The 25929-nt window shown below is 42.2% G+C and overlaps 1 protein-coding gene across 4 annotated transcripts in view; it reads right to left on the reverse strand.

The window, feature by feature from the left end:
* The window catches only part of SNAP47 (synaptosome associated protein 47), a 94030-nt gene that overhangs the window by 13517 nt on the left and 54584 nt on the right, over nt 1-25929 (reverse strand). For 3 of the 4 annotated variants that reach the window (XM_079772070.1, XM_079772071.1, XM_079772069.1), the window contains exons 3-4: nt 19586-20076; nt 5027-5151 (exon numbers count right to left, since the gene is read on the reverse strand). In XM_079772070.1, coding sequence (XP_079628196.1) covers nt 5027-5151; nt 19586-20076 — 616 coding nt within the window. The remainder of the gene's footprint in view (nt 1-5026; nt 5152-19585; nt 20077-25929) is intronic. The other variant, XM_079772072.1, reaches the window with a different exon arrangement.

Here is a 25929-nt window from a genome sequence, read left to right on the forward strand (position 1 = left end):
AAGGCAGGCAGGAGAGCAGTTGGGAGCCAGTAGTCCTGGATTGTGAGAGGGATGTCCCAGATTGGAGAGGGTGCAGGCTGGGCTGAGGGACACCACCCCCCCCGTGCATGATTTTCGTGCACCAGGCCTCTAGTATAACCATCCAAAGCCAGGCACTCAATAACAAAATAATCAAACACTTGATTTTAAGACTTGAGGATCATATAAGTGCAGACTGAGAAGACAGGAAAATGTTCCAGGGAGAACAAGTCATTCTTTTAATCCTGCCCCCCTCGTCCCACCCCCTGCAGCCATGCAGCTGCTTTAGAAGAGGCTCACCCGGACGCTGGTATGGTCTGGAGTTCTGGAGGTCCTTATCTGGCAGGTCCCTTCCTGTCCACAGTGCCCAGGGCAGTGGAAGGGACAGAATGCATCCCAAGATTCATGTGCACGGGCATCTAGACCATGTAGCCCAGGCTTAGCCATGGCTTCTATGTGAGGGAGGTCCCCCACACCTGCACAGCCTTCTGTCAGCTGCAAGGGACACACAGCCACATGCCTGGACAGGCCCTCCCACTCTGAACAATCATTGCCACAGACAGCATGGGTCTATGCTAGATAGGTGACCACATTCAATGTGACAAGAGCTCTGACAGCTGTTCGGAAATTTCAGAGGGACCACAGCAGGCAGGGTGGGGTGGGGGGTGTTGCATGTCTGCTGTCCTTCAAAGCAGTGCTCATTGTTACCAATGACCTAGTTAACCAACAGAGCAGACAGAAAAATCATGAATGGATATTTAAAAAGCTTGGCACTTTTTGTAATTCAGCTTTCATTTCATCATGGTAGTTTCAGAAGTAGACAGTGGGGACTGGAAGCCAGGGCCTCGCCTTTCAGTGGTGGCGGCTGAGGCCAGGGAAGGAGCAACCTGCCTGGGTCTATGGGCCAACAGGGCAGGGCCAGGAGCAGTGCCAGGACCCTGATTCCTAATGCAGGGCTCATCCTAGGGCACATGTCCTCTTATTAAAATGTCAAAGGTGTGTGGATGTCAGAAGTTACTAAGCACCTTTTCTCAGTTAACTAGAATGGCTTAACATTTAGAAATGACATAGGATGTGATGTAAGGAACATCCTATATAATAAAAGGGTAATATGCAAATAGACTGAACGGCAGAATAACTGGTTGCTATGACGTGCACCAGGGGGCAGACACTCAATGCAGGAGCTGCCCCCTGGTGGTCAGTGTGCTCCCACAAGGGGAGCACTGCTCAGCCAGAGGCCGGGATCACGGCTGGCGAGCACAGTGGTGGTGGCAGGAGCAGGCCTAAGCCATCAGTCGGACATCCCCCAGGGGCTCCCAGACTGTGAGAGGGCACAGGCCGGGCTGAGGGACCCCTCCCCTGAGTGCATGAATTTCGTGCACCGGGCCTCTAGTTTATTAATAATTCACAATTAAAGTAACAGATACTGTCGAAACCAGTCTGGCTCAGTGGATAGAGCGTTGGCCTGCGGACTGAAAGGTCCCAGGTTCGATTCCGGTCAAGGGCATGTACCTTGGTTGCGGGCACATCCCCAGTAGGGGGTATGCAAGAGGCAGCTGATCAATGTTTCTCTATCATTGATGTTTCTAACTCTCTATCCCTCTCTCTTCCTCTCTGTAAAAAATCAATAAAATATATTTTTTTAAAAATAAAATAAAATAAATAAAGTAACAGATACTGAAATAAGTGGCCCAGCTCATTGGTAATATCTGAACTGGTATCAAAGCCATTAAAAAAAACAACAAAAAAACAACAACACAGTATCATAACCACACCTCCTCTCCCAATTAATAAATGAAATTAGCACTCTGGAGAAGGTTCAGAAGGCAAAGGACAAGAAGAGAACCTGAAGAGGTATTCAAGTCTGAAATTATCCCACCACTCCTCACTCAAAAAATCCTCAGTGACTCCAAGCTGCTTACAGGACACACTTCTGACTCCCTGCCTGGCAGGAAAGTCCCACTGTCTGTGCCACACCCCTTGCAGGTCCTCCCTGCCTGTCCATCCTCGAGGGTCCCCCAGTCCAGCCACACTGTGGCCCTCTTCATGGGGAATGACAAGGGCATCAGCTCAAGTCTCCTGTCGTTGCTGTTTTCAGTGCTGGGGCTCACACAGCGCCTTCCCTGCAATCCACCAGGGTGGGAGCCTGCCCCAAACCTGCCTGGATAAACCAAAATACCAGACTCGTGCCAGCTTCTCATCTGGTTCTTTCCTGGTGAAAGAGGGAGGCAGGAAGAAGAAAGACCAAATGCAGGACAAGACAGAGGAGTTGATAGGTTCAGAAGTTATAAAGAAAATGCCATGAAACCGAGATGCCCTCAGAGGAAGCCAAATGTGGTTTGGTTTTGTCATCTCCAAATGCTGCATCAAACATGTGGCAGTGACAGACTGTAATAAAGAGCCACCGTTCTGAGGCAGGGGAAGTTGGCCCATCCCACATTAGACAGGAATCAGGGCACACTGCCAAGCCCGTCCCAGCCAAACCACGCTCTCCAGCCCCCACAGGGGTCCTCTTGCAGTGACGCAGCCATGGCCACCACAAGGAGCTGCCGCCCCAGGAAGTCAGGCGCACCATCTCTCAGCACCAACTGCAGTTTAAGTCACCAAGACCCAGTTCACATGACTTTAATAGCATTTGTAGCAGAAACCACAGCTGAATTGAGGATGCGTGTGCATTTTTTTCTCCCCAGAAATTTAACTCATTCCTCCATATGCTTGAGTTTCATTACACAGTGAGATCTCCTCTCTAAATAAGGAAACATGAGATTAACCTCTAAAAGATCATCTCTTGAAACTAGGCTCTCCCTGCAGGAGGGAGAGTGAACAGCTGACAGTAGAAAGCCCTACCCCTCCCGCAGCAGCCCTGTCCAGTCACTGGTTACTACTTCCTCAGCCCTGAGGCAAGTCCTGGCTCACTTGGCCACTGTTTCCAGCACTAATGCACAGGCTCGCTAATAAGACTCATTGACGACAGTCAGGACCAACTACACAGAAATGTGCTCTCAGGGGCTGTGGGTGCATTTATCCTGATCTCTCCCATCACTCATGGCTTTCACAGGAAGGGTCCTCTCAAATTGCACAGCCACCTTCAGAATTAACAGATAAAATCCCTACATCCCCCATCACAAAGCCACAGGTTCCTTCCTCAGCCTCAATAACGTCATGGGGGGAGGGGGCAGCTTCCAGATCCCACCAGCCTGAGACCATGCTCCCATCCACTCTCAGGAGCATGGGCACGTCAGCCTTTATAGATCAAGGGCTCTCAAGCCCAGAGCAGACAAGAGCCACGTGTTCTGGAAGCAATTAGGAACCTGCCACACTTGCTAGTAGCAGCTATAAAGCAGCATTTCTATGTCATTACAAAAAGTGACTAAGTTAGACCAGGAGGAAAAAGTGACAAAACATGTATATTTAAATTACCCCACAGTAAAGATGAACACTTTTTTCCCCAAAAGGAAAGGGCTAAGCTTAAGGACTCTATGCCTGGGCAGACACATATCTGTTACTTTAATTGTGAATTATTAATAAACTAGAGGCCTGGTGCATGAAATTCGTGCACTCAGGGGAGAGGGTCCCTCAGCCCGGCCTGTGTGTGCGGCACCAATGAACTGGTCTCTCCAAAGCAGAGCTGGGTCTGATGGGGCTGTAGAGCTATATACTGACCTACAGAGAGCATACTGGTCACCCTGGGGAAACCAAGTCAGGAAGATACAAACTGCAAAATGCTGATTTCAATGAATAAACTGCAAAGGAAAATGAAAAGATGACAGAGGCAAGCTATGCATTAAGGTGTTTCACCGGGCTCAGCGCTCAGGCCTCATGGGCTCCTGAACTACAAATGCACAACACACTCCTGAAGTAGGATGACAGGGAGATGTCTGATGACAGCAGGAATTACTTTTTATTTTTTCTTAAGGTAAGCATGGTATGACATTGGTTTTTATTTATTTACTTATTTTTATTTATTTTTTCAAAATATATTGTCATTGATTTTATTTGATACTTGTTTATTGTCACTTTAGGTAAATAAATAATTTAATATTGCTTCATAATGATATATGATCCAATTTATCCAAATGTCCAACTTTTTTAAAAATATATATTTTTATTGATTTCAGAGAGAGGAAGGGAGAAGGAGGGAGGGATAGAAACATCAATGATGAGAGAGAATCATTGATTGGCTGCCTCCTGCATGCCCTCTACTGGGGATTGAGCCCACAACCCAGGCATGTGCGCTGACACTCAACCACTGGTCGGACATAATGTTTTTTTTAAAAACAGTTATCTTTTAAAGATACATACTGAAATATTTAAGAATAAAAAATAATGTCTATGTACTTGCTTCAAAATTATTTAAAAGGGTAAAAAAGCCATTTTATTGCCCAGCAATAAGATAGGGAAGACAAATTAAAAGTATTTCTATCAAATATTATTTAAATTTCAACTTCCTGGATACAAAATAACCAGTCTCTTCAGAATCTAGTTGAGCACTTGAGAGAGATGACAGAACAAATGCCCTCAACTGGACGCACACACACACATGTACACACACAAAAAACAACTCACAGCTCACACACAGTACACATATACACACATGTATACTGCATAAGTTTACACACATACACAGACTCACAGCATACACATAGCACACACTCACAGCACACACACACGTACACCCACACAGCACACACATGTACAGCGCACACATGTACACACATGTACCGACTTAGCACATGTACACATAGCCCATGTGTGTGTCCATGAGCACTCATGCACACACGTGTATACATATGTGCATGGGTGGAAGCATAGGAAGGCTGTGCTGTCTGCATGCACAGAGCACAAGGACTCGGGATGGGCACTGTCTTTCTCAAATGGATGTCTCAATTGGGTGTTTCAGCAGCTCCTATGGGTGAGAGGCAAGCACAAGCCAGGGAGAATCCTTTTCAGGCAGGAAAGAGAAGAGAGTCACCTGTAAGGGAGGATGGAGCCCCCAAATGCATGTTACCTGTCTGAGTTCCTGAGTGTCCTCCTCAGAAATGAGTGGCTCGCTCATCTGTAGCTGAAGCAGCCTGCCCTCCTGGCTCCCCGAGGAGGGCTCTCGGTGCCTGGCACAGTCCACGGGCCTGGACGCTGAAATGCAAGTCAAACAGCAGTGACATCTTCCATAATGCACACAATGCAGAAGTACTCACGACTTTACAAAGATCGTTCCTGCTCTCTGGGCCAAGGACATCTCTCCATCTGCAGTCTCTGTGCCTGCTGGTCCCCTCCCTGAGCCTCTGCTAAGCTGAGCGGCTGTGGGGCCTGCCCAAGTCTTGCCTTCCACTCCAGTCCAGGGTGGTTTCCTTAACCCACCCCGATCTCAGTGGAACACTATAAATGCCTGGGGTCTGGTTCTATAACTGGCTCTAAGAAAGGCTCCTATCCAGGAGTAATCATTTTCTTAATGAGAGAAGACTACAGATTTAAAGTTTAAGATAGTAGTTGTTGAATCCTCAGAATCCCTCAGGACGCTCTGGGTCTAGAGAGCACTGGGATGGCCAGCTGACTGGCCAAACGAAGGTAACTGTGGAGCCACAAGGGAGGGAAAGTCTGAGAGCACAAGGCCAGGCACTGCTCAGAATGGGTTTCCGCTCAAACAGCACCTGCCTGGGTAATGTCCCCGAGGAGCAGAAGGGCAGCCTGAATAGAGGCTGCTAATCAGGTGGCTCACAGCCCCTCCCTCGGTGTGCCACCTGTCCTTTATTTAAAGAACTGACTCCACTTGAACCCTGGCCCTGGGAACCCAGATAAGGGCATCACTTAGAATCTGCTGCCTACTCTTCTGCACAGACCACCTCAGGTACACAGTAGTTACTGATTAAGATGCTGGAGAGGAGAGCAGGTGGCAGAAAGTGCACAGATCTGAGAACCAGCACCAGATGCTCCAAGCAGCCTTCTCTGCTTTAGTGGAATGGGGGCACAGCAGGGTAACAGGTGACCCCCACCTCCTTCCCCCAGCGCCCTAGTGGTGGTGAGCAGAGCCGCCTTTCATCAGAGTGGCTTGGACAGCTGCTAAGGAATGGAGAAGCAAGCCTGTCTCAGTAAGGCTCTCACTGGGCCTGAAGGGCTGAGGCCTAGCTGGTGGCCTTCAGGACACACCGACTGCACAGGCTTCTCCTTGGTGGGAGAGGTCAGCCACCCCTAACTTGCACACAAAAATGCCCCCGCTATTCTTTTTTTTTTTTTAATATATTTTACTGATTTTTTTTACAGAGAGGAAGGGAGAGAGATAGAGAGTCAGAAACATCGATGTGAGAGAAACATCGATCAGCTGCCTCCTACACAGATGTGCCCGCAACCAAGGTACATGCCCTTGACCGGAATCGAACCTGGGACCTTTCAGTCCGCAGGCCGACGCTCTATCCACTGAGCCAAACCGGTTTCGGCTCCCCCGCTATTCTTACTAAAAAAAAAAAAAATTCTTACAAGAAGAGTGCCTGGCCTCAGGATAAAAGCAGGTTGAGATGAGACAGGAAGCAGGTGTCTCAGGGTCCCGGGAAGAAAAGGGCCCAGGCCAAAGGAGTAAGCTCAGGCAACAGAGGAGTAAGTCTGCCGGAGCAAGACCCCAGCCCTCCCCCAGCCCATCTCTAACTGTGCGAGTGAGAAGCGCATCCTGTACAGAGCCACCACACCTGGACCACATCGCTAGGTCTGAAAAAGTTGCACAAGACAAAACATTACTGCAAACCATGCACTCGAATATCTGCTGTTCTAGGCCATTCTTTAGGGAAATGCTAGTTGAAGCCCTTCTAAACAATGTCATAACTTGTGTTCTATACTTGCTAAAGCCCCACCTACTCCAACATCCTGGGGGGCTTGTTCATCAGAACGGTCCCCATTGTTCCTATGTGGTCTAGTGTCCCTCACTGGGTCGTCACATATGAAAAGTCCTTTTCTAAAGTGTCGGTCAGCAGCAGAGCACTGTCAGAGCTGGGTTGGAAGCTATCATGGCAGAACAGAGGGCGTATCCTACTAGTTATTACTAGCCTAAAGGAGAGGCCACCTTACGCATGACGTTAAAGCGTTACCTGTGATGACACAATGGCAAAGTGTACTTCATAGGCCTGTGAGAACAGCAGTTCTCTGGCCTCACTCAGCATGCACCTGTGCTCAGTCTGTCCCCTACCCCACCCCCAGCATGCTGGCCCCACCTACCTCTCCACCCCACACAGGTCCTGCACTTGGCCCTTCCATCTGCAGCAATCCTAGTGTTATTCCATTTGCACACCTTTTAATGAACTTGCTTGGAACTGCCCTGCTGTTTATTTTTTCAGCATCACTCCAGGATCTCTCTGACTAGCTTCTGTGCCCAGGACTATATTCTGATGTCCATTTCAACACCTATAGCTATATTACTGACAGAGGCATACTCTTTTTGAATGTTTAGCCAAAGAGTATTATTACAACCAGAAAGCCAAAATGGAGGATATTTCTTCCTAGAATATACTAAGTCAGAGATGTTTTTCAGGACAAGCCATGGGCTCAGTGGGATCCCGCCCAGCACAAGGCTTTGGCCACCCCCAGTGCTGTGTTGACACTGGAGCTATTGACTCAGTTACCTCAATGCTTTGAAATATCTTCTGAGAAAAATTAATTTGGTTCAGTATAAGATGGTTTTTTACTCTAAAGTCATTAATTATCTCTTTTAACCAAACTAAGCACACATTGTTCCGGCTAAAAGGAAACTTACAGATGATTTCACTTCCCAGGAAGGAGGAGACATCAAGGAGGACCTGACTGAGCAGTAGGGGCGGCACCAGAGGGCAAGTGTGAGGCAAGATTTCCATGGGGTGAGTGAGCGGGTGACCAGGTGTCTTTAATTAGGTGGTCAGGGAAGGACTCTCTCAGAAGGTGACAGTCAGTAAACAACAAGGACAAAAATCAGTTCCAGAACCCTTAATAGTGCCAGGCATGGCCTGCTCTGCTGGAGAAGGATCTGTGGGCTTCCTCCCACACCTGTCACTCCAGGACCATGAGACAACCTGGGAGCATGCTACAACTGCTAAGAACGATCAAGACCACCAAAGCAAGGAGAGTCTGAGTAACTGACACAGTCAAGAAGGGTACAAGGACATGCGCTGCCTAAACGTCACGTGAGATCCTGAAAGAGTAAAATGTAAAACAATCTGGATAAAATATGGACTTATGAGAATAGCAACGTATCCGTATAGGTTCATTAGTTATGACAATAAAGGACACTAATGTCGGGTGACAACAAGAGTGTGGAAGACATGGGAACTCTGAACTATCCTTGTTATTTTTTCTGCAAGTCTGATACTATTCTAAAATTTGAAAGGTTATTTAAAGATACTATGCAGAAAAATAGCACTTTGCAACTGCTCTTCCCTAAGGTGGAAACTGCCCACCTGTGTCATTCAGGGCCCTCACAGCCCCACACAACACATTACCTCAGAGGTCTCTGGAAAGTTCTACTCACCCAAGGCAAATACCTGTCTCCTGTTACTAGACTGCCACCTACTGGCCACATATTTTACCCAAATACCTCATCAAGGAGAGGAATCCATTTCTGAGATGTCAGTCACTGTTTCCACCTCCACTGTCTGTGCAGTTTCCAGTGTGGAACAGCAAAGACAGAGGTGATGGCAGACACAACACAGGCGACAGTGAGAAATTGGCCCTCATCACTAGGCTTGCAGAGGACACAGAGAAGTTTCTAGCAAGTCAGATGCCATCTCGCTTACTAAACTCAACATGCTGGCTTCTTCCAAACGCATCACTTCTCATTACCTGAGCCTCTCCAAACCCACAGCTGTAAGGTACATCTACTCTGTGAGGTAGGGTGGTCTCGCAAAGGGAGAATGGAACTTCTTGCTCAGAGCAGAAGAAGACACTCTGCAGGGATCCCTCCCACCCAGAGGCTAAAGTTAGCACCGAGATGAAAACCCATCTGTCAGCTCATCCCACACACATTGGATCCATTACCGTGAAAGGCCAGGCCACAGCTATTCAATCCAACCCTAATCTAGGTGTTTATGGGAAAGTGTTTGTAGTGTGGATAGAGGAGGCCTACAATCATTGACTTTAGGTAAGGGAGACTGTCCTAGATAATGAGGTGGGCCTGATACAATCAGTCGAAAGGCTTTAAAAGCAGACCTATGGCCACCTGGAGGAGGAAGATGATGCTCAGCCTGTGGTCAGCAGTCTCAGCCTGTGCCCAAGAGGTCCAGCCTGCCCTTCCTGACGACAGGCCTATGGAACTTGCACTCACCTATCTTCCTACAGTCTGCCTGTGACTGCAGAGGCCCTGGACTCGCTTCCTGCTCCTCTCCAGCCCTGTCTGCCACCTGGGCTCTAGCGTCAGAGCCTGCCATCCTACCTTTCGTGGGGTCCCTGACAGCAGGCCCAGCAATTTTGTGCAGTGTGACCTCTGTGCTACACATAGCGTGCTCGCATCTGCTATCTCATTCATTCCATTCTGTGCCCTATTTTCTATCAGAAACCCCATGCCCAACAACCCACAAAACATGGTGGAGCTCTGTCACAAGGAGGGTGTAGAGGGCCGCCTGGGAAGACACATGGGTATTTTCCTTAATTATCGTCAGCTGAACTCAGGGTGTAGGCAGAGCCACGCCCTGGGAACATGCTTCCCCAATGAGGCTGGACATGTTAATCAGTCCTGACTTCATAGCAGCCCAGGTGTCGGCAGAGGCGGGACTAGATATGTAAATCTAGGCCTATAAAAACAAACGCGCTGTGTGGCTCGGGTCGTAGTCGTTGCAGCCTCTCCACCAGAGAGAATGAATGGTGTCCCACCCAGCTCCCAGCTTTAAATCTATTTCTGCGTCTTCTTTCTTTATTTCCATTATTTCTCAACCCCTGGCCGCCTCCACTTGGAACCAGTTAGTTCATCTCTCTTTCCATGCAGGACATGGAAAAGGGAGATCCCTGCCATGTCTGGCCCCTGCCGCATCAGGCCCCCGCATTTCTGGCGCCCAACGTGGGGCGAAAGAGGCAACAGGAGGTAAGAGGCAAGGGATCGCTCCCAAGAATTGTGCACGCCACAGATTTAAGGAATTGTAAGGTAGGAGTGTATTGTTGTGAATTGCATTAGCTGGGTGTAAAACATGGGTAATCCTCAAAAATGCTTTCAAAGATCCTGTTAAGGATAGTCAGATTCTTGATTTCTTTCTTAATTTTTGTTGTTGAAATGTGGGAAAAGGTCAGAAAGCAGTTGCATGAACGATACTCAACAGAAGGTCCAGAGAAAATTCCTATTCCTACTTTAATTCTTTTTTTTTTAAATATATTTTATTGATTTTTTACAGGGAGGAAGAGAGAGGGATAGAGAGTTAGAAACATCGATGAGAGAGAAACATCGATCAGCTGCCTCTTGCACACCCCCTACTGGGGATGTGCCCGCAACCAAGGTACATGCCCTTGACCGGAATCGAACCTGGGACCCTTGAGTCCGCAGGCCGACGCTCTATCCACTGAGCCAAACCAGTTTCAGCCCTACTTTAATTCTTGATTAAGCACAGGAGAGTTTACCGCAGACTTGTAACCAAGTAGAAAAGGATTAAAGGAATTTCTCAGCAATTGCCAATAATTCTTTATCTTAAAAAATCTTTTTCTTTCCTTAAAAATATAAAAATAAATAAAAACTGAAAAAGTAAATAAAATATAAATAGTAGAAGCCAGACCATCACTGAATCTTCCCGCTAAGAAGCAAGGAGGTGGGGGAAGGGAGACACGTGGAGATCCAATATGGACACCACTCCCCGAGAAAGCCATTTTAAAGGGCCTCATATTCCTCCATGTTTTTAAAGATGGCGGATACAGGTGGGCTTGCCAAGGCTCTTTTGAAATTTCCTGCCCTGAGGCAAGTAACCAGCAGGAAGTAGGTAGAAAGTTTACATGTGAATACCTATGGGCTTGCTTCTTGACTTCCCCAGTAGAAACATTTTTTTTTTTTTTTAAGTTAGCAGCTGTGCCAGGCCTATTAGCTGGAAACTTAAAACTTTTAAGTTCACTGATATAAATGTACTAAAATGATATAATACTGAAATGTTGATCTGAGTATGCCTAGTATAAAGTCTAGATGATAGAAGTTAATCTATTAATTGAATATGCCTTCTATTTTATTTGAAATATATCCTTAAAAATGTAAAAGTATTATTGATTTGAGAAATGCTAAGTATTTAATTTTGCTACCTAAAATTTAAAGCTCTGAAAGTTTAAGGTCTCTTTTCTTGCCATGAAGAGGTTTTAAAGCTACACCCTTTTTAATGGAGGAAGGGGTAGACCCTTCCCCCAAAAGAACAGGAAATCCAATTCCCGCCAGCAGCCATCTTTAAAGAATGTGTTAATTTGCATTTAAATGGCTACACCTTTGGTAGACGCCCTTCCCAGAAAAGGTCAAACGGCCAAAGGGTGGCTCCTTTGAAATCAGCTTTTCACCAATAGCCATTTTCTTTTTAAGGACAAGTTTAAAAAAACTGAGATACAAACCTACAAGTTTGTATCTCAGTTTCCCTGGGCAGAAAAAAAAACATGGTTTAAAGTTAATTATTAGATTTTAAAATTTATTCTTAAGAATATAAAGGTGTTATTAATCTAAGAACTGCTAGATATTTGACTTGCAAGCTCTGAAAGTTTAAGGTTCAGATTGAATTGGGAGAAATTATATAATTGTGGTAACTAAATGCCTAGAGTATAGCAACTTGTTTTTGAGAAAATAAAATGTGTTTTCTCTTAAATAATTAGGAATTCAAAATATGTTACTTCTTGGTCTGATTTTAAAAACAGGATTAATTCTGTAGAATTTCAAGAAAGACAAGCCCCAAGCAGCCTCCGTTTTGAATGGGCTGGGGTGGTTTTGGATCAGACCAAATAAGTATCAAATCTATAAGATTACTGAGTAAGTTTCTTTGCCTTTTTAGTTAAAGATACCTACTTAAGTTACTTTATAAATTAGCTTTTTAAAATATAATCAAGGTCTCATATAAATTAAGTTACATGAGAAGCCAATGTTTTTGTAAGTAATTGAATCCAAGTAATATTTAAGAACAGATTAGAAGCCACCATTTACTGCCAGACTTGGTAGCCTCCTGCATTCTTAATTAAGCTAGAGGTGGGGCAACATTTGCGGCTTGTGAATTCAGAAGTAAATTTGCTTTATTTTTAAAATGAAGATACCTACTTTAACCTTTTGCACTCGGATGTCGAGTGTGATTCTACACGGTTAGCATCGGTAGCAGGAACTGAGAAAAAAGCAAGCAAGTGCAAAGGGTTAATTACTTAAATAAATTAGCTTATTAAATTATAATCAAGGTTTTCAGCTAAATGAAAAGCCAATAATTTTATAAACAATTCTAATAAAGACTAGAAACAGCTAGTGATTGTCTGCAATGTGATTTTTGACTGTCTTTTAAAAGAACAGATTGAGCAGCCGCCATGATGGCCACATGGCTTATTGCTCGCCATCTTAAAATAACAAAGGCCAACCCCCTTCCTTTGAATCAGCCAATGTCTTTTTTTAAAATAAATCTTTATTGTTCAGATTACAATTGTTTCTCCTTTTTCCCCACCATATCTCCCCATCACCCAGTTCCCACCCCCCCCTTTGTCTTTACCTCCCTCCCCCGCTGTCCTTATCCATAGGTGTATGATATTGTCCAGTCTCTTCCCATACCCCCCACACAGACACCTCTTTCCCCCTGAGAATTATCAATCCACTCCCATTCTATGCCTCTGATTCTATTATATTCACCAGTTTATTCTGTTCCTCAGATTTTTAATTCACTTGACTTTTAGATTCACTTGTTGATAGATATGTATTTGTTGTTCATAATTTTCATCTTTACTTTTTTCTTCTTTTTCCTCTTTTTAAAGAATACCTTTCAGCATTTCATATAATACTGGTTTGGTGGTGATGAACTCCTTTAGCTTTTTCTTATCTGTGAAGCTCTTTATCTGCCCTTCAATTCTGAATGATAACTTTGCTGTGTAGAGTAGTCTTGGTTGTAGGTTCTTGCTATTCATCACTTTGAATATTTCTTGCCACTCCCGTCTGGCCTGCATAGTTTCTGTTGAGAAATCAGCTGATAATCGTATGGGTGCTCCCTTGTAGGTAACTAACTGTTTTTCTCTTGCTGCTTGTAAGATTCTCTTTGTCTTTTGCCCTTGGCATTTTAATTATGATGTGTCTTGGTGTGGTCCTCTTTGGATTCCTTTTGTTTGGGGTTCTGTGTGCTTCCTGGACCTGTAAGTCTATTTCTTTCATCAGGTGGGGGAAGTTTTCGGTCATTATTTCTTTAAATAGGTTTTCAGTATCTTGCTCTCTCTCTTCTTCTGGTACCCCCATAATTCTGATGTTGGTACGCTTGAAGTTGTCCCAGAGGCTTCTTACACTATCTTCAACTTTCTGAATTCTCCTCTCTTCTTGCTTCTCTGGAGGAATGTCCTTTGCCTCTTTGTATTCCAAATCTTTGAGTTGATTCTTGCGTTCCTCTAGTCTGCTGTTGGGTCTCTGTATATTATTTTTTATTTTGGTCAGTGTATGTTTAATTTCTAGTTGGTCCCTTTTCATATCCTCGAGGGTCTCATTAAATTTATCGGCCTTTTCCATGAAATTCTTGAAAAACCTTATAACCGTGGTTTTGAACTCTACGTCCATTCGTTTGTTCTCCTCCATTTCTTTCATTTGGGATCTGTTTCCTTGCCTCCTCATTTTCGCTGATTCCCTGAGTTGGTTGGGTAGCTTTGTGTACTAGATGTCTTATTGGTTCAACGGGTCAGCCTCCCAGTTACCTGAGGTGGACACTCTTGGTGTACCCCTTTGTGTACTGTGTGTATAGCCTTGTTGTAGTTGTCTTGATTGTTGTTGGTGTCACTGGGAGGAATTGACCTCCAGGCCAACTGGCTGTGAGGATCCGCTGTGTCTATAAAGGAGGAATTGCTGTGCTGGAAACACATTTATGGGGTGGGACTTGTTCCATTAGGGCTTTGGTGCTCACTGAGTCTGTCTCTTGAATGTGTCCCTTATGAGAGTGGTTGAAATCTGGTGTCGTCTCACACCGACCACTAGATACCCTAGTTTCTGGATCTCCAATGGGGTGCAGGTCAGCTACTGTCTGAGGCCCCCCAGCAGGAGCTACAGCAAGAACTAGTTTTCTCCTCTTTGCTTGAGTGGTTTTGGAGCAGTCTGACTGGAGCTGCAGTTTATTTGGTTAAGCTGCCACAGAACAGGCCATTTATATGCAAAAGCCGCTGTGTGGAGCCTGGGCGGGTTTGTAGAAGTGCAGGGCGGGGTCTCTGGGCGTCACTAGGCTAGAGCGTGGCAAACGGCGATGGCTGCCATCAGCCGTCTCTGCCTTTCCCCATTTCCAAGTCCCTGCGTCCCGCACTCCAGCGCAGTAAACACTGATTGCTGGGCGCATCTCTGCAAAAAGTCACTCTCACTTTCCACCCCGATGGCAGAGAGTCCAGCTTCTCCCCGTAGGCGTCTGGGTCCCCCGCGTGCCCCCAGAAACTGGATTTCAGAGTGATTGGGAGCTTATCTCCCTTCGGGTTGAAGAAAAGCCGCGCATCCAGTTGCCCGCCACCAGCCCGATTCACGCGCCTCCGTACCTCAGCTTTTCAGCGTTTGTGCTCCTTTCTCTCCTTAGTTGTAAATCTACCACTCAGCCAGCTTTCCCGTGGTTCTGGGTGGTAGACGTTTTGTCTTTTAGTTGTATTTTTGAAATTTTTGTGCGAGGCGGCAGTTTAGTTGTTTAACTTTGCCGCCATCTTGGTTCCTCCAGCCAATGTCTTTATAAGCAATTTAAATAAGTCTTCTATGAAAGTTAGTTAAGACTTCCCATGATCCCTCTGTATATACAAATAAGCTTAAGAGGATACTTTAAAAATATATTATAAATTTAAAAAAAGGAGAAATTTTAAAATTTTGAATTCTCTTTCACTAATATTTACATATAAACTAAAATTGTTGTTAAAATGTTAAATCTGAAAGTAAGTTAGCAGTCAGCCTTACTGTAAGAGTACTTGTAATATAGCTAGCTAGTCGCCTGAGAATTGAATTTCAAGCTGCAGCCCTACAGGTTGCTTGTTGTAAAAAGAAAGACAAAGATTCTTAAATGAAACTCTCTGTAGCCTGAAAGTTATTCTGGAAGGAAATAAAGAGGTTTCCTTCAAATGTCTTAAGAATTGTAATTTGAAAGCCTATATATTTGACCTCTTAAACTAAAGTAAATAATTTGTGTTTTTCCTCTCTGATAAATTTTATGTAAAGTTAAATATTAATTGCAGAAAATTAATGTCATTTATTGCCCATAATCTAGGACAAGTAAAGTTAAAAAATAAGCCTTATTTTCAGATTAATTTAAATTGGCTAATTGAAATAAGTGAATATTCATAAAAACTTAATTGTACTGGACAAAAAACTATTCCTGAAGTATTAACAAAAAGCTTTTATTGATGGTTCATCTCATAGTAAAATTGTTAAACATGCTATGAATCCAAAGCAGTCGTATTTCTGTGCAAAAATTAAAAATAAAAGGTTATCACGACTGCATTAAAAGTTTTTATAAAAGCTTCAAAATAATTAAATAAAAATGGGATTATTAAAATAATATCTTGTAAGAAATATCCTGTAAGTAAATTACATCATGCCTTAATTGCTTTAAAATTTTTTACTCAAAAATTAATTTCCATTTATAATGCTAACAGTTAGAAACCCATGAAAAACATACATGGTGTCAAAATAAGCCAAAAGAAAATTGTTTGGACAAAAATCAAAAGGATCCCAAGTCTAATTTATAGAAAAGATTTCTTTATTAACCTTTGGTCGAGAATATGTTTATATTTCCAGAAAACTCCAAGCCCATATGGATTCCTGCAACAACGGATCCCAGAGAGGACCTGATAGAACTGTTCCAGCCACAGAATAAGCAGTGGCCCACAAGAACAGAGGTGAAATAGTCCAGAAATAGAGATGGTGAAGACACCTTGCCATGCTAGCAGTCAGCACCTGTGCATTACTGCATGTTGTCCAGGACCAAGGGCAAGGAAGGTCAGTGTGCGCGCTTCCAGACCATGTGTGCACACCCTTCTGCATAGAAGTCGATGTTTAATGTTTTGTGTTCTACCAGGATCCCTGACTTGAGGGGCTTGCCTTAATTTTAACACAGGAAATGGTATTCACTACCACATTAAAAGAAATGTTATACCTCAGGAATTAACCATTTTTACAGATGGATCCAGTTCTGGAAAGGCTGGATCTACTGCAGCAGGGAAGCAAAGGTCCTTCAAACCCCTTATATTTCAGTAGAAATACAAGCTCTTATTTATGCCTTAACAGATTTTGCTACAGAGCCCATCAACCTGTAGTAATAGTGCTTATGTGGTAAGTATGAGCCAAAAATTATTGAAACAGCCACTATAGGGCACACTAATTCAGAGGAACTTTTCATTTAATTTTCAGCCTTTAAAATGTTATTAGAGAAGGACAATTTCTGTTTTATTGGAAGCAATGTCCTCAGTCTGTTATCCACCTTTCTGTGCCAACTTTAGGGGTAAATCCCTGAGGACTTAAACCTAATCAAATCTGGTAAAATGGATATCACTCAATAGTGGAAAGAGCCAATCGTACTCTTAAAATCATTTACTAAAACAAAAAGGGGGAGACAGATGTTATGTGTCACCTCAAGAGAGGCTCAGTCATGCTTTTTATACTTTAAATTTTTTGAATTGTGATGCAGAGGATCGTACAGCAGGTGAAAGGCATCAGGCCTCCTGTACAGTAGCCTCCACCGAGTTAGCTAGGTGGAAGGAAGCAAAAACCAGACAAGAGTTTTATCAGATTCAGTAATAATGTGGGGAAGAGGTTGTGTTTTATACCTTTCCAGAAGGAGCAATGCAGCCAATTCGGGTGCCAGAGAGTTACGTTCATCACCACAATGGACCCAGAGAAGCTTCTGTGTCCCTTCATTCAAAAGGACTAAGTACTGCCTGATGACAGCAAAGTAGAAGAAGAAGAAAACTGAAAGCTACGCAAGGGACTGAGGTGCCAACATGGAGTCATCTGAAGAAGTTACTGACTGAAGTGCAGCAGATTGTGGAAAAGCAAGAAGTGGAAGCTACTTCTTCAACCTTGTTCCTGCTTATGCTAGCATCTGTTAGCTGCCAGTCTTCTGCAAAGTCTTGCGCAGCCAAGTCCAAGGACTCTGAGTAAATATACACCAGCAGCAAAAGAGACTTTCTTTCATTTAGTAGCAAAAAAATGTTAACATGTCCATAGTTCTGATTTCTCTTACTGTTGTTTTGCATTGGCATTGTTTTGTTATTATTTAATAGCCAGAGTTTTGCTCTTGACATTCAAGTTTTAAAATGATAACATGTATGTAGTTTAGTTTTTGCATTGGCACTGTTTGCAATTATTTTAATATTAGAGCTTTATTCTTAATGTTTAAATTTTACTTTTATTATAGTAGCTTAAAAAACAAAAAAGGGTGAGATGTAGAGGACCGCCTGGGAAGACACATGGACATTTTCCTTAATTATCATCAGCTGAACTCAGGGTGTAGGCAGAGCCACGCCCTGGGAACATGCTTCCCCAATGAGGCTGGACATGTTAATCAGTTCTGACTTCATAGCAGCCCAGGTGTCGGCAGGGGCGGGACTAGATATGTAAATCTGGGCCTATGAAAACAAACGCACTGCGTGGCTCGGGTCGTCGTCGTTGCAGCCTCTCCACCAGAGAGAATGGATGGCATCCCACCCAGCTCCCAGCTTTAAATCTATTTCTGCGTCTTCTTTATTTCCATTATTTCTCAATCCTTGGCCGCCTCCACTTAGAACCGGTTCGTTCATCTCTCTTTCCCCGCAGGACGCAGAAAAGGGAGATCCCCGCCATGTCTGGCCCCCGCCGCATCAGGCCCCCGCAGAGGGCTGTGGGTTTTATTTAGCATTTTTTTCCAAGACTATAGGTGCCTAATACCATGCCTGGCACTGCAGTGTTCTCAGTGCTGGCGGAACCGGTGGCTGATGGTTCTGTGTCTTGTCCCTACAGAGCCTCCTCCTCTCACTGCTGAGGCCTCCCCCACGGGAAAATGCAGTGGGTGACTCAGTCAAAACTTGGGGCATCAGAGCAGCTGCCCAGCTGGACTTGTATGTGGCCTTGCCTGACACATTGGCTGCCACAGCCCACCATTCTTGGCTCTTTTATGGGCCAGCTTCTGAGTCCTGCTTGAGTGAGGGGCCAAAGAAAACCAGAAAGTAAGTTTTTAAATTAAGTTTTTACATTAACATTTCTAACATTTTGGCTCTCATGAGACCAGATCTGTTATCAAGTATATATATTTTTTGAAACTCGAAGTCATCTAGAATAACATCAACATATTCATGTGTTAGGAAAATAGGTTAAATATTAGAATTAAAACCAATCACTTAAGAGAAAGAAGAAAAGGAACCAGAATAGTAACAAACATCTCTCTTACTTTAACAGACATGCAGGAATCAAAGATACTTGTTAAAAAAAAAAAATCACATTAAATACAGAAGTAATATTACCTATAATTCTAGTATTAGAAAATATCAGAATATTTTATGACTTTAGGATTTCTTAAATTGGGCTCACAAACAAACTTAAGGGGGGAAATGGTGGATCTGACCACAGCAAAATTAAAGATTTCTGTAAGCCTGGGAAAGCACTGGCAGCCTCTCAAATCAATAAGGAATGAAAACCTAGAATATATAAAGAACTCTTGCAAATCAGACAAAACAGCAACAACAACAAAACACACAGAACAGGCAATCCACAGAACAAAACCTGTGGGATTAAAGAGCAAATAAGCATCAGATGCTCTATCTCACAATCAATGAAAGAAATTAAAATACCATCAAGATGCCACAGAATAACTTATCCCATGCTAGGGAGGACACTGGGACCCAAGAACTTCGAGATGTGTGGACATGTAATATATCTGCATGTCCTACCTCCCACACTCCACCCCACTGGCCATGCCAGCTACACCTTCCACACCTGAGACCTGCAAGAGAACACCACAGAGAAAACAAGTTTTACAGAACAACTCATGCATGCCCCATAAACTACCCAAACTATGCTGCATAGTTTTCAAAGATTCTGATACCTGAACACACACCTGGAAGGTGGTCTGGGAAGATCTCAATCAAATGTGAAGGAAAACAGGAGTGAGGGTCAGTAAGTTACTGGTAGGAGGAATGGAGACTCAGCAAAGCAGGTGGGGGCTGCTGCTAGTTAAGACCCTGAAATGCTAATTCTCAAATCAAATAGAGGGAAGAGTGAAAACACTTAACTCAGACCTTCTCTTTGTTCTGAAAGGGTCATCAAAACCCTTTCTGATCTACTTGGAAACCTCTACAGCTTTCGAGTGTATGATAAACCGAAGTGATTTGAGATTCACAGTTGGCAAGTACTAAGAAAAATGGTCTGAAATTATTTTTATTTACAACGCATCATGTTAAGTACATACCACAGGCAGACTGAGATTTCCCAGGTCTGTGCTGTGTGATGGTCACTTACCTGCCTGCCAGACTGAGTAGCCCTTCTCTGCTGGGGAAGAGGTTCCCGTGCTTCTGAGCATCAAGGCATCTTCTAAAAACTCGATCTTCTTGCTGAACTGCATTTCCAAAATGGGGATAACTTCTGGCATCTTGGCAGATATCAAACGAAAAGCTATGTCTGGCTTCCCAATGAACCGCTGGCGGATGCTAACTTCATAATGTGTGTGAACCTTAATGTCATCTACATCCTCTCTTTCAAATCTGTGTAACAGCAAAGAATTTGAGTCATGGATTTCCAACCCAGAAACAAGGATGGTGAGCCTTCCTGGTTTAACGTGAGATTCTGTTCCTTGGGAAATAACAGCAGGAATTCTGATCACTATTCCTTCTTTTCCAAGAGCTTTGGTACTAGCCATTGAGGAGCCTCCCCTGGAGTTTGTGTCTGATGGCATCTTCCAAAGCTTGAAGCTAAAGGGCCACCAAGAAGGAGATTCCAGTTCTTTCAGCAACCTAGAAGATGAAACAAAATACAAAAAACTAGGTCAAGCAATTTTTAATACTTTTTTTAACTGCTTTAGCCTTTATAAAGCACTTGTACCATTTATAGTTTTCTTTTCCACAAATACTCCATGAAACAGAAAGAGCAGAAATGGTTATCCCCACGTTTTAAGAAAAGAAACCTAGGCTAAAAGCAGTAAGGTTATTTGCCTATACTGCAGGGGTCCTCAAACTTTTTAAACAGGGGGCCAGTTCACTGTCCCTCAGACCGTTGGAGGGCCGGACTATAGTTTAAAAAAAACTATGAACAAATTCCTATGCACACTGCACATATCTTATTTTGAAGTAAAAAAACAAAATGGCAAAAACACACGCATGTGGCCCGCAGGCCGTAGTTTGAGGACGCCTGGCCTACAGTATGTATACAAAGCTATTTGTAGTGGACACATATCTTTTGACTCGAATATTACTCTTACCACACTTAATCCTAGGTAATTCTGACTCAAAATAAATCCTGTTCTTAATCTCTCGAGAGGTAATAGAATTCTGGCAGTGACCTGTACTGTCCAATACAGTAATAGGCATATACGGCTACTGGGTACCTGATATATAGCTAATGTAAGGCAGAACTGAATTTTAAACTTAAATGTAATGTGTTCCTAGCTACCATATTGGACAGCACACTCTAAAGTAACCACTAATAGATATATCTAAAAAGTCAATAAAAGAGGAAAAAAATAAAAGCAGGACTGGGAAAGCAAAGGAACAAGGATCAAATAAAATAAAACAAATAAGATGGTGGAATTAAACACAACCATATTAGTAATCATATTAAATAAAAATAGACTAAATTTTTAATTAAAAGTCAGATTATCAGCTTGAAAAAGAAACAAGACTCAACTATATCTTGTTTACAAGAGACACTGTGAAATATGATGACACAGATACATGAAAAGCAAAGGGATTGGAAAAAAGATATATCACGCTATAAGAAAACTTTAAAACAAACAGTGTACCGGGAATAAAGAGGGACTGTGCATAATAAGAGGGTTGAACCAACTGAAAGACTTGATAATATTAAATATGTATGTATCTAATAATAGAACAAAATTCATTAAGCAAAAATTGATATTATAAAAGGAGAAATAGATAATCACAGCTGTAGATTTCAATTTCAATTAATTTTTCCCTATGATTGATCAAGCAAGAAAACAAAAATAATTAGTAAGAATATAGAAATTTTGAGCAATATTATTTAACCAACTCAACCTGATTGGTATTCATAGGAACAGTATCAATTGCTGAATCATTCTTTTCAAGTGTATTCAGAACATTAAAAAAAAAAAGAGTGCCCTGGCCAGTACACTCAGTGGTTAGAGCATTGGCACATCTGACAAAGGGTCTCAGGTTTGATTTCCGTCAATGGCCATACCTGGGTTATAGGTTCGATCCCTGCCCCAGTCCAGGCGTGTGTGGGAGACAAGCAAAGTATGTGTCTCTCTCACATCGATGTCCCCCCACCCCTCTCTTCACCATGCTCCCTCCCTTCCACTCTCTAAAAATCAATAGGAAAGATCTTTGGGTGAGGATTAACAAAAAACAAAAACAAGAGTATAACAAGCCACAATAAATATCAAGTATTGAAATCATACAGAGTATATTCTCTGTCCCCAGAGAAAGAACACTAAAAGTCAATATCAAAAAGCCAATTACGCCCTAGCTGGTTTGGCTCAATGGATAGAGCATTAGCCTATGGACTCTGAAGGGTTCGATTCCAGTCAAGGGTACATGCCCCAGTTTCGGGCTCGATCCCCAGTGGGGGGGGGGCATGCAGGGGGCAGCCAGTCAATGGTTCTCTCTCATCATTCTATCTATCTCTCCCTCTCCCCTCCTCTCTGAAATCAATAAAAAAAATTTTTAAAGATTAAAAAATAAATAAAAAGATTTTTTAAAATCTTAAAAAAAAAGCCAACTAAAACATTCTCAAATAGTTGGAAATTAAACACAATTATAAATAAAGGACATAAAAATATGTGACGTGAATGAAACTGAATACATAATACACACAAAAAATGGAATACAAATAAAGCAGTGAAGCAAGGTAAATTTATTGCCCCCAAAATGCATGCATTTGAAAACTTTTTGGAAAAGTTTAAAAATCAGTGATCTAAGATTCTATTTTAAAAAGTTATAATTAAACCCAAATGAAGTAGAAGAAAGAAAAAGTAGAAATCAATAAAATTTAAAACAAAAAATATTATCAAAGCCAAAGTCGGTTCTTTGAAGCAATTTCAAAAAGTAAACCCCTAGCAAGAAATGCTCAAGAAAAAAATAAAATAAAATGCAAATTACCAATATCAGGAATAAAAAAGGGGGCACCACCATAGATCCTTCAGCCATTGAAAGGCTATAGAGTAGAGGTGGAAAACCTTTCTGCCAAGGACCATTTGGATATTTATATCATCATTCACGGGCCATACAAATATATCAACTTAAAAATTAGCCTACTATATTTGGTCAAACATTTAATTAACTCACCCCTTAATGCCCTGGCAGGGCCAGATCAAATGATTTTGCAGGCCTTCTATGGCCTGCAGGCCAGACATTCCTCACCCCTGCTATAGAGGATGTAATTAATACTCATCCGATAAATTTGACAACTTATATGAAATATACAAAACACTTGAAAACCCAATATGTGAAACCGAGGAAAGAAAAAGTTTAAGAATAAGAATAGCTGCCCAGCCAGCGTGCTCAGTGGTTGAGCATCGACCTATGAACTAAAAGGTCACAGTTCAATTCCCATTCAGGGCACATGCTCGGGTTGCAGGCTCAGTTCCCAGTGTGGGACGTGCAGGAGGCAGGTGATCCAAGATTTTCTCTCATCATTGATGTTTCTATCTTTCTATCCCTCTCCCTTCCTCTCTGAAATCAACAAAAATATATTTTTTAAAAAATAGCTCACAAAGAAATTGAATCTGTAATTAAAGAGCTTTCCATGGGGAATAGGGGTGAGCTATGGTTTAGATGGCTTCACTGATGAATTCTGTAAACATATAGAAAAAAATAATAATTGTATTCCAACTCTTTGCCCATTCAGTTCACAAGACCACTCTAATTCCTATTCCCAAACCCGGTAAGGACATTATAAGAAAACAAGAACATAGCAATATCCCTCAATAACACAGATGCAGAATTCCTTATGAAAATATCAGTAAATCAAATCTAACAATATATAGAAAATACTACATTATGATTAAGTGGTATTAATTCCAGGATGCTGATATTGGTTTAACATACACAAATTAATCATTGTCTCTCACTGGTGGAAAACCAGAGGGAAAACTGTAAGAGTTTCACAAAAGATGCAGAAAAGGAATCTGCCCCACCCTCCTGCTGATCTGTGATCCAGTCATTATGCGGTCGGTCATTATGCTTCATAGCATTAACAACCATTTCCATATTACATCGTTATTAGATAGGGTATTTGTTTGTTTATTGGAAAATACTTAAAATTTTAAGAAACGAACACATTTTTAAAAGAGCTTTGATGGGAGATATAGCCGTTCTAGGGCTCCCAGTCCACATCGAAGACCAACAATATATATTTTAAATGCCAACTTTTCTAACCAAAAAAAGTATGAGGAAACCAAAATGTGACCTATACACAGGAAAAAACCCCCACAAAAAACTAAACAATCAATAAAATCCATTTCTGAAAGCATTCATATAGTGTAATTAACAGATATAGATTTCGAAACACTTATTATAAATATTCAAGGAATTAAAGGAAACCAAGTTAAAAGGCTTAAAAAAAAGCATAATGGTGATGATTCATCAAATAGAGACTATTAATTGAGGGAAATTATATACAAAGGAATCAAATGAAAATCCTAAAATTAAAAAGTTATAACCCAACAGAGAGTCCAGGAGCACATGGTTTTAGTGGTGGGTTCTACAAAACATTTAAAGAAGAATTAATACCAATTCCTAGCAAACTTTACCAAAGCTAGAAGAGGAGAAAGCAATTTCAAACACATTTCATAAGGCCAGCATCACCTTGACACTAAAATCAAACAAGGACACAACAAGAAAAGAAATTTCTAAGCAAATATTCCAGGTGAACACAGATGCAAAAACCTCAACAAAATATTAGCAAACCAAATTCAACAATATGTAAAAAAGATCATACACCATGACTAAGTAAGATTTATTCCAAGATGCAATGATAGTTTGACAACCAAAAACCAATCAATGTGACATATACCATGTTAACAAAATAAACAATAAAAATCGTATGATCAACACAATAGATGACAAATTATCAACAAAGTGGCTATGGAAGGTTTGTACTTCTACATAATAAAGGCCATATATGACAAAAACCACAGCTAACATCATAAGCAACAGTAAAAAGCTGAAAGCTTTTCCTATAAGATCAGGAACAAGACAAGTATGAGGTATGAGATATATAAGAAAACTACTTTTATTCAATATAGTATTAGAAGTCCTAGCCACAGCAATCAGACAAGAAAAATAAAGAGCACCCAAACTGAAAAGGAAGAAGTAAAACTATTTCTATTTGCAGATGATGTGACATTATATATAAAACCCCAAAGACTTCAACAAAAAACTGTTAGAATAAACAATTTCAGTAAAGTTGCAGGATACAACATTAATATACAAAAATCAGTTGCTTCTATACACTAATATCAACTATCAGAAAAAGAAATTAAGAAAACAATCCCATTTACTATTGAATGAAAAATAAAACACCTAAGAATAAATTTAACCAAGGAAATGAAACACCTGTACAATCAAGACAATAACACACTGAAGAAAAAAACTGAAGACACAGGTAAATGTAAAGATATTCTGTGCTCATGCGTTCAAAGAAAACAGTAGTTCTGCTCTTATCCATCATTTCCTTTCTTCAGTTTATTACCCATGGTCAGCAGTGATCAGAAAATATCCAGAAATAAACATCCATGAGTTTTAACCTGTGTGCCAGACAACTGGATATGCCCTCGGCTTTATAATAGATCTCTATTTGGTAAATCTAAGCTGTACAGGAGGATGAGGTTAAAAATGGTGGCAGAGTAAGTCGATGCTGCAGAGACATGATCCCAGGACCAAACTGGAATTACAAATAAAATACAGAAAAACTTCCAGAATAATTAAAGGAAGACTCAGTGGAGGTTAACCCTGATAACTGAAAGTGGAGACTGCATAGAGACTGGTAGGAGGACCAGAGGCATGAAAGGGCTGGCCAGGCTCCCACAGACAGCAACTTAAGTTCCAGAGAGATATCATAGCTGGGGGTGGTGCCACTGAGAACTCTGGGATCTGATCCCTAATCTGAGCCCCCCAGTAGAAAACCAGAACTGAGAAGGGTACCCACATAACATCTAGCTGTGAAAAGCAGCAGGGTTGCTATCTGCCAGGGAGAGACAGCTGGAAATTCAGACACCCACTCAAAGGGCCAATGCACAAAATCCCTGTGGAGCCACTCACCTTGTGCTCCAGCAGAGTGGATTGGAGCTGTGTGAGCATAAGCCAGGATCAGAGGCTTTGGGGTTAGAGCTCAGAAGGCAGACACCCAGGTTTCCAGTGCTGAGTCATTACCTCATGCTGCAAAGGCCATCCTCATGCAGACATTGGCTATAAAGGCGGCCTTGCCTGAGGGGAAAACAGTTGACACACCCTATTGGAAAACACCTTGCCTGTGGTGGGGAGTTAAGGAGGCCCATTAAGAGTCCGAGAATAACAATTAGCCTCCAGGCAGAAGCAATTGCCCAACCCTATAGAAAAAAAAATCTTGCCATACCTGTGGATGATTGCCTGAGGGCAATTCAAGAAAAAATC

The sequence above is a fragment of the Cnephaeus nilssonii genome (genome assembly GCF_951640355.1).
Source record: "Cnephaeus nilssonii genome assembly, chromosome: 5".
In the NCBI taxonomy this organism is placed as follows: Eukaryota; Metazoa; Chordata; class Mammalia; order Chiroptera; family Vespertilionidae; genus Cnephaeus; species Cnephaeus nilssonii.